The sequence below is a fragment of the Anarrhichthys ocellatus genome, unplaced genomic scaffold (assembly GCF_004355925.1).
Source record: "Anarrhichthys ocellatus isolate YVR2014 unplaced genomic scaffold, GSC_Weel_1.0 scaffold54, whole genome shotgun sequence".
NCBI lineage: Eukaryota > Metazoa > Chordata > Actinopteri > Perciformes > Anarhichadidae > Anarrhichthys > Anarrhichthys ocellatus.
Genome location: NW_022280084.1, coordinates 1951906 through 1961536, shown reverse-complemented (window position 1 = coordinate 1961536; position 9631 = coordinate 1951906). Strand labels below are relative to the sequence as shown.

At 41.8% G+C, this 9631-nt stretch overlaps 1 protein-coding gene and 2 non-coding genes across 4 annotated transcripts in view; 2 read left to right on the top strand and 1 right to left on the bottom strand.

The window, feature by feature from the left end:
- Positions 1-9631, bottom strand: part of LOC116396198 (contactin-associated protein-like 4) — an 82218-nt gene that overhangs the window by 29480 nt on the left and 43107 nt on the right. For both annotated transcript variants that reach the window (XM_031870643.1, XM_031870644.1), the window contains exons 8-11: positions 8920-9187; positions 7567-7716; positions 7088-7259; positions 1323-1429 (exon numbers count right to left, since the gene is read on the bottom strand). In XM_031870643.1, the coding sequence (XP_031726503.1) occupies positions 1323-1429; positions 7088-7259; positions 7567-7716; positions 8920-9187 (697 nt within the window). The remainder of the gene's footprint in view (positions 1-1322; positions 1430-7087; positions 7260-7566; positions 7717-8919; positions 9188-9631) is intronic.
- On the top strand, positions 6458-6540 carry trnal-uaa (transfer RNA leucine (anticodon UAA)). The gene has a single exon. It is a non-coding gene; the product is annotated as a tRNA-Leu (tRNA).
- Positions 8471-8553, top strand: trnal-uaa (transfer RNA leucine (anticodon UAA)). Its single transcript has one exon. It is a non-coding gene; the product is annotated as a tRNA-Leu (tRNA).

Below are 9631 nucleotides of genomic sequence, written 5' to 3'. Positions count from 1 at the left end.
CACACACACACACACACACACACACACACACACACACACACACACACACCAGGTCATCCTCTGCAATCAAAGAATCAAGGCCTTCCAGTCAAATCCATATCTCAAGGTTCCCACACTCTGCTCACCTGTTTCTCTCTCTTCTGCTCGACAGCCAAAGGCCTTTTATTCATCACATTCCCTCAGTGTGGTTAGAAAAAGGTTTCCACAGAAAACACCAGCAATAAAAATGAGACCAGGGGCGAAGCGTGTGGGAAACGCTCCTCTTTTGGTTTCCAGGATTTGACTCGAGGGAATCGGCACAGAAGCTATAGATCTAACCACAGCTCACCTCACTGCTGCAGTTTAATGTAATCATTCAGTATTTGAAAAAGTAACAATTAAAAATGTCCTCAGACAAAAACTAAGGAACAGTCTAGTTTCTGTTCCGTCATAACTCACAGTTTAGCACCTACACTAAAGGAGAAAGATGTAACTGTAATTACTGAAAGTGTAGTAAGTGCATCTGGGATTGGCAGATTGGAGGTAAAACTATAAACAGCCTCTTTTCCATTTGCCAACTTGAACAGTCTCTTAAATACTCTTGACATGAATGAACTGACATGTTCATCAAAACAGCAACAAAACTACTATGTCATTCATTTATTATTTCTTCAGTGTTTTGCTGTTATTTTTCACATTTGTTGGTTTTCTCTTCAATTTTGCCTCTTGTTGATGAAATTTGTATGAATGTAAAAGTAACTGTATGTAAAAGGAAATTCATTATTTGTCTTTCTTGCACCTTTTCCTAACTAATTCTACCAATCATGTCTCCTAGAAGTTAGATTTACAGTAAATACCACAAATCTACAACAGCAAATATATTTCGAAGGCCACATAATGCTGCCTGCGTTATATTTTATATCAAGATTATCAAGAAAGATTTGACTGACAACGTCGTAGTAACTAACGCATGATTCATGTTGTTCAGCACCTGGTTAAAGCACAAGACAGAATGTGTTCCCTCTTCTATGTGCTAATCGGCTTTATTATCGTATTTGACATTATGCTTATTTGCTGCATCTTTATACAGTAATGCATTGTATGTGAAAAACATTTCACATATCAAACATGGGGGGAAGTATAGCTCAGCTGTGGCTGTCGGCAAAATATAATGGATCTGCCACGTTCCATCTGCTGAGTGCTCTGTGATGGGTACTCGAAGGCAGCCGGTCACAATGCAGAGAGAGTGGGAGGAACCGGTGGGTTGTTGGTGGCGGTGCTCTAATGGTTTATTCTGGCCCTATAGCTACTATAGATGCTGTATGTGCTGATGTTTGACTTACAGCTGTGGCAGGTCGCTCCGCTGTAGCCGCTCTCAGAGCAGTTGCAGTGGAAGACGGTCCAGGACTGACTGCAGCGGCCGCCGTGCTCACAACGACTGGGTGAACACCTGAGAGAGAGAGAGAGAGAGAGAGAGAGAGAGAGAGAGAGAGAGAGAGCGAGAGAGAGAGAGAGAGAGAGAGAGAGAGAGAGAGAGAGAGAGAGAGAGAGGTTTATCACAAAGTTAACATCCAATATCCTGAAAGGCGTGTGTCTGTCAAAGCTAGAAGGAAAACATACTATTATTACATATTAATTCATATATATCAGACAGCAGATTGCTTGTTTTGGCAGCTCGAATGTTTGGAAACATTTCTGCAGAGTTTACTGACAAAAAACCTTTCAAAGAGGACAAAAGCAGTCTCTGCCAAGAAAACACCTTTCATCCACTATTGTCCAGAGAGGAAAACTTTTGTTTGTTTGTTTGCAAAAGCAGCTGAAGCATCTTGTTTCTGCTGAGTCACTCATATTACAACGAGCCAGCAGGGTTAAGTGTGTGTTGTGGACCCATAACGGTGTGTCAGGATCAAGTCTTTGACCTTTTGAGATCTACTTTGCAGATAATACTAAATTGTGATGATTAGCACAACACATGCTTTCAAACTGTGTCACACTGTTACATAAAGATCTTTTCGTTTACATTATGTTTACACAAGCGTTTTCTTGTAATGGCCAACTGTGTGTAGGAGGGTGAGGAATAATGTAACTAGAGGGAAGGGAAAATATTTCATCTTTAATATTTGGAGGAGCTTGAGGAGCATTTCAGTCAATGTCATCCAGAGAGGGAATTGTTGACTCGTGCACCAGGAGCTTTCAAACCGTCTTCATATGTATCCCGTCTTGGCCTCTTCTGAAGCCGCTTTCTCTTGTTGCGTCTGACTAATACAACACTGTTTTACCCACAAGAATTGCTTCCATGGCCGACTCCTTCAGCAGGGTTTGGTTTGCAGACAAGCACCCAAAACAAAATAATAACCACTTTACTCCGATCCAACGTCAACAACATCTCTCACCTCTCCCTCTGTGAGGGAGCAGAATGTGTTTGTGTGTTGTTGTTGTTGTTGTTGTTGGGGGGGTCTGCATCAGTCTCTTTACAGTGTAATAATGAGAAATGCTTGTTTTGAATATAAAATGTATGTGACAGAGTTTGAGTGTGTGTTTTGCCCAAAACCCAGGGGGGAATATTGAAGAGAAAACGGATGACTGTACGGAATCTGCATCCCCCCCCTTTATTGAGGTAAACGCGCTGACTTAGCAGCCTGTCAGCCTGCTAGAGAGCGATTGTACCTCCATTCATCTCCACACCGTCGGGATCTAAAGTGAGCTATTTAGCATTCACAATACATTTCAACCTAAACTACCGCCGCCTGCTGCTGTGTTGAGGTTTAGTAGGCAACAGACACGATTCATGGGGGTGGCGTTCATTTGTTTGTTCAGCCATGATGATGACGATGATGACAGAGATGAAGGTGCATTGTTAAGATAAAGAAGAAAGAGGAAAAGGAGGAGTAGAAGATTTAAGTATTATTCAAGAGTATGTGCATTAGTTTTGGCAATAATGTAGCTTGAACATTCATGCTAATAAAGCTTATTTGAATTTGACTCCTACCCTCCTTTAATAAGACATCAAGCACCAGTCACAATGTTGTATAACACAGATAACCCCTCCCCCCCCAATGCACACACACTGCAGGCACATACACACACTTCCACCACACACATATATCACGATAACATAACACTGATATCTTCTGACAACCGTGAAGTTTCTCCTGCAGAGACAAAACAATGCAGTGTCACAGATGGATAACCAGTTGAGTCTCTTTCAGACAGCAAACAGCCTCGTTTAAAACCACACATCCATTGAAATGTCATTCACAGAAACACAGTGTTCACACTCAGGCCTGAAGCGCCCAAAGAACAACCCTTTAAAACACTAACTCAGGGTCCAGCAGCTCTCTATCCCGCAGCGCTCTGTGAGCCATGTGGCCAATCTAGACTCATCAAACCAAAGAGAACCCCATCCCATCTTCATCAGTATGCTATTGTTGGACATAAATACAGATTCAGCTGAAAACACTCAGCCCCTTCCCCACATTCGGATCCAGTTTGGACCAAAAATCACCAACATTTTAACCCTGAACACCCTCTACAAATGAAAAACAACGTTTGTGAAAACCGTTAAGATACTAATGTGAAAATACAAAAACAAGATTATTGTAATAACAATGAAATACTAAGCTAAGCACATGCACCCTGATATGCATCTTAACGACTGGTGACGCAAGGTGTTGAGCTGATGTTGTGGGCTCCTTGTGGGTTTGAGCTCCACTTGCTACTGGCAACAATAATGAAACACACATCCACACCGCTGCAGATGTAATAGCCTGTTTTGAAGTATGACCACCACGTTGAAGCCGTGCCGGTGAGTCTATTTTCCACCTGACGTTACAGTACAATATATCCCATCGGCCCAAAATGCAATCAGCAGGTTTACAGTGAAGCAGCATGACGTAGACTTATTTTTCTCTCTTTACTGAAAAAACAGGATTTTTTTTCAGCGAAAAATCAGATCTGTGCCGGAACCGTGTGCTGCTGAATGATCTAATTAATGCAGGAACAGGGAGGCAGTTCATTAAAATCACTCAAGGTTGATTGTTTACATTGAGTTTACTGTATGTGTGTTTCTTTGTGTGTGTGTGTGTGTGTGTGTGTGAGAGTGTGTGTGTGTGTGTGTGTGTGTGCTACGCCCTAGGGGAGGGTTTATAATTGTTGTAATTGTCTCATTAATTGTGCTGCTATTTGGCACGACACCAAAACAGAAAAGCTGTTTGTTGATTTGTTCTGCTCTCGCTCCCACTGGTCTCTCTTGCTCTCCGTCTCATCTCCTTAGGTTGGAGGTCCTGCTCTGACCCTGCATTATTATAGATGTCAGACATGTTTATACTTTCATTTATCATCTTACAATCAATGACTTGAGTTTAATGTTATTCCTGTATTATTTCCAAGTCATTAAATCATTCTTACAATTTGAGAAGAAGTGCATGACTTATTCTGTCCCCAATGCCAGACAATTAGCTCACTCAACTAACTTTCATAGTCAAGTCCAATTCAGGTTCATACTTGGACTTTGGGTTTGCATGCTTTAATGTTTTAAACACATTATTTTTCTCCTGCTGTCTGTCTGAGTATTCACTCTCTGTCTGAAACGCTCCGTTTCAGCGCCTGGCTCTTTAAGCCTCCCTCTAGAATATTCCCAGTGTGTTCTGATTGAATATGCAAAGATAGCTCTTAAATCGAGGGGGGAGATAGGGGCCATTTTACATGTTGCATCTGAAAATGCTTGGAAAGCGCCAGGTGCTTTGGGGGGGCGGGGCTACTGTTGCGCCTGCTATCACTGAGCAACCAAAACGATGATGAAGTAAGAGTAAGCCTCATTGGCTAAACTTGATAAAGTCAAACAAACGCTTAATCCCTCTACGTGGAGATGATTCCATTGGAAATGACATTTATGTAGCGTGACATATTCCTTTCAACTAATTGCTATAATTGCATCTATTACTGATGTATTAATCTACCTGTCAATCAAAAACACAAAAGAGCTAAAAATATAAAAGAAAAGTCAAAGCAGCACAGCCAGATATCTGCAGGAATACAATTGTCACGTGTGTGTGTGTGTGTGTGTGTGTGTGTGTGTGTGTGTGTGGGTCCTGGATGGTGCAGTCTCTCTCTAACACGCTGCCGCGCTTCCTCTCACAAACACATTACTCTGTCAGCAGAGAGAAAAGAAAGAAAGATGAACAAAAAGTTGCTTCTCAAAAAATGTTGGATGACAAAACAATGGAGGAGAGAAGAAACGTTTCTGCTTAAGAACCGACACAACACACGACTGTTTGACAGAACGACGCAGGTATTTCTGTCCGTCAAATCACACATTGGGTTTAATTTTGCCCGGGAAGCAAATTCTAGAAGCTACAAGAGACAAACTGTTCCCTAGTTTTCTGTCTGAATGAGATAAGCTAATAGGTAAACAACAAAAGCTTTACAAATGATTGACTTCAGAAAACAAAATCACAATATACATTGCAAAACAATTCCTTATGTAATAGTATGATTCTGTCCAAAAACAAAGTGTATATCTTTCTTTCGTTTAACCACCACTCATGATGACAAGGTCTCATTAATCATGACTAATTCCCAACTGGCTTTATTTTAATTCTGCCGACAACAAGAGCAAAAGCACGTCTGGTACACATGATGTATCTCTTCCATTGCAGTGCAGTAATTCAACTAATATTGTTCTCACTATGAGGTAATTGGACTTGAATTCAAGGGATATAATGACTTAATGAATCCTTCTACTACTGGAAATATTTCAATATTTTGTTATTTTCAGCAAACAGCTGGAGATCTTTCTTACATATATTGTGAAAAGGTCTCTCTCTTATAACGGATGTGTTTCAGTGCTTTTGGTGAATGTATTGGGCAGATATCAGCAGGTCTTTTGTCCACACATTGTTTGTTTGTTCCTGTTCAGCAAGGAGTAACTAAAGTCACCAGGCTGACTGAGTGGTTGAGGTGTTGTACTAAATATCTTAATGACAAAAGCTGTCATGGATTGAAACCCCACTCCTGGTAATTACGATTGAATTGATCACACAATCTCAGTGGTGTGTATAGGATCCAAAAATCCAATGAAATATTGACCTGTTTTCTCAACGCCTCGTTATCTTCACAAGAAGGCTTTTTTGACCTGATCAGATATGCGCTCATCTCACCAACATACCCGAGTGGTTAAGGCGTTGGACTCAAGATGCAAGTCGTTGTGGGTTCAAATCCCACACATGATAGGTGAATTTTGACAACAGGTCGGGATATAATGCAACGACTTGAAAAGTCTGACCAGGAAGTGGCACGACTAAATTAATTCATGCATCCTCAAAGGTCCTGCAGAGTGCTGTGTGGGGTCATAAGAGCCTAAATTCTGGGGATATATTGACTTTTTGAATACAACTCCTCGTACTCCTGGAAATATTTATTTATTGCTGAAGAACAGGATTTGTGCAACTTTTTGGCCCGTAAATCAATGGTTGTTGTCACTAGGATGGCTGAGTGGTTAAGGCGTTGGTCTTAAGTACCAATGGGCTGAAGCCCTTGTGGGTTCGAACACCACTCCTAGTATGCATTAATTATTACAGGATAGAGTCATAGACTTTTGATGAGACGTTGAATAGTAGAAAAGCATAAATAGGTCTTTACTTCATGTCTCACTTTGTTCAAATCCCACTCCTGGTCAGTGGACTTTCATTACAGGGTGTTGGAATAATGCAACAAGTTAAAAAAAGACACATGGTTGGTTCCAGGAAGTGGCTCAGCAACATTCATTCATGCGTGCTCACCAAGTACATCGTACTGGAAGCTTTGTGGCGTCAGAATAACTTCTTAGTACGCTTTGGCAGAGTGGAGTTCCATTAAGTTGGATGGTGAAACACTGCTAACATGATGGCTTCCTTTAAAGGTCAGCACTCTCAAGAAGGTTTGCAATAAGTTAGTGTCGCAATTTGTGTGTCAAAGTGAGCCAAAGCTCTGTGCAGATTTACTTCACCTCAACTGAATTCATTCCAAGATGTCACTGTTGTGATACAGCTCTATCCACGGCGCAGAATATTAAGAAGATAATAGCAAAGCAACATAAATGTGTTTAAACAATTTTTATTGGGGATCTGACCTGTCGATTATTCCACACATGTCGATCTGCAGGTTGCTGAAGATTCCCAGCTGCTTTTGCTGCACTATTATCAGGTCCACGGTTTGGTTGTCCAGAGTTAAGAGACGCATGCAGCCCTGGAAGACGTTAAAGGGGTTTCTGCATGTCAGCCTCTCGTCTTCAGCAGGGCAACCTGAAAAGAAGACAGAGGGAACATCAGTACGAGAAGTGGCCACATGAAAAACAATTTTTTTTAAACCCATAAACTATCATATCAGATCAAATTTGTTTCAGATATATTATTACTCTTGTCTAAGAAATATCATGGTTATTGACATTCTTAATTCTGAAAGACATCCATAGATGTAAATTGATCATGAATTTACATCATACATGAACTATTTTTAGATCTTCATCATCAGTCAAATTACACATAAGTATGTGGTGCTAGACGGGGTTTAAGTGCATAGAAAGAGACGGTTGACCTGCTCCACTCTTACCACCAAAAAAGAGGTGACTTTCTACCGTGACAGGGAATGAGTGACTGCCTTGAGCGCTGCCTCCTTCCTCTTTATCCACACTGATGCTCAGACGACCTCGTCTGGAGTTCACCCCCACCGAATGCCACTGGCCGTCATTCAGAGCAGAACCTGGGAGCCAAATACCCATTAACACAAGCATTGCTGAAAAATAGATTTTGATTCCCCCCCAAGTGTTCATGGCTGCACACCAAGCTGTTAAGACCTGCAGCAGATGTTGGAACCCCAAAAAATGAATTTCAAGGCTGAAGCCAATCATGGGCACTCGTGTAGTAATGACCAAATTCGACATTCCTATCACACCGTGAGCTGCCACAGCTTGAAAATGATGTCTTTCTCACCTTGAAACAGTATTTTCAACAAGATCATAAGTTGAGACCAAAAATCATTTGGAAAAGATCGGTGGTGGACTTGGTACAAACGGATTAGCAAAACCCATGAGGTGCAGATGAGTGCAGACCACACAGGCGTCGACTTGCTTCCTGCGTTCTGTTTGTGATTGATCTGCAACAAGTACCAGCAACGCTGTGTCTGCCGTGTGAATGTGCATCTTGTTAGGAGTTAAGAGAATGAATCAATACCTCATTATCTCCTCTATTTTTCTTACTGACAATACTTTGCTAAAGAGCACACCGCAGTCATCTTACAGTGGCTTCGGCTTCACAACACTTACTTTGGTAATAAGGACGATACAGTAAATTATAAAGTAAACTAGACGCCTGAACCAAAGGCGATTGTGAGACTTTATTACTGAGAGATGTGCTTGTTGGTTCAAACCTTAAGTATTAGAAATATGGTTTGATTTAGAGTCGGGTCATGACCTTTTTCATAACTTTGTTTCCTGTTAGAAAAGCAATCAATTGTCACCAGGATGGCCGAGTGGTTAAGGCGTTGGACTTAAGATCCAATGGACACATGTTCTCGTGGGTTCGAACCCCACTCCTGGTATGATTCATGTATTATTGGATAGATGCATTGACAGCTTAGCAAAAGTATTTCAGGGAAAACAATCAGCAAAGTTGAATCAGTGTTCTGATGTATTCAAAGAAGTCAGAAGTTACAAAGTGATTTACCCTCTCAACATGCAGTGCACATCAAATCTCCTTGTTCACAAGTAGTTCACAAAAAGGTTACTATTTGGAATAATCTGATGACAATTTCAAAATTAGTATTCATTGGATTTATGGTTTCTTTATAGAATGTAGGATTTTGCTGTCATGGAATTACCGGTGCCAACTCGTTTCACTCGCACAGCAATGTCTTGATATCCATGTAAGACTAACCACTAACTTGGATCTGAAGGTGTAGGTGTACCTGCACTGAGCTCCAGCAGCGCCCTGCCGGCTTTATGGATCTGCAGCCGGAGTCGGGCCTCGCTCAAGTACAGCCAGACCACGCCCCCTTCCTGAGGCAGGTCAAAGGTGAGCAGAAGCCCCGCTTTGTTCCAGGTCCTGAACTGGAACCCAACGGACACGCCCCCCGACGAGGACGCAGCCGCCCCTGGCAACTGGAGGAAGCTCTGGGAGCCCGGGAACGTCACGGCGACGGAAACCGACTCAGCACAAGAAAAGGTCACATTGCCCTGAGAGAGAAACATGCAGTGTGGAGAGAGAGAAAATGATTACAAGAGAGATTAAACAACATTAAACATGAATATTAATCAGCTGCAGAGGGCGTGCTGATGTGACCTTGTGTCACTTGATCTCATCAGCAAGTCTCCTTAAGAGGACACCGGCATTACCATAATGATAACAGCAAGGCTTAGAATAAGATTAGGAGAGCAAACTGAGCATACCAAAGTCACCTAGCGTGGAGGTAAAGGAGATAAAGAATACAAATAAAAGAAGGAGAGCATACAGTCAGCCCAGTACCACAATATCTTGACATCTCTGTTACAGCCCATTGTTTTGAGTAGTGGTAATGACACCGGGTCCATTGCAAAGGCTGCAGCAGTTATATATTACAGTCCCAGCCCTCTGCAGGGAATATCAGCCTGCTATCTTTATAATGCTCCGGAAACACAGAT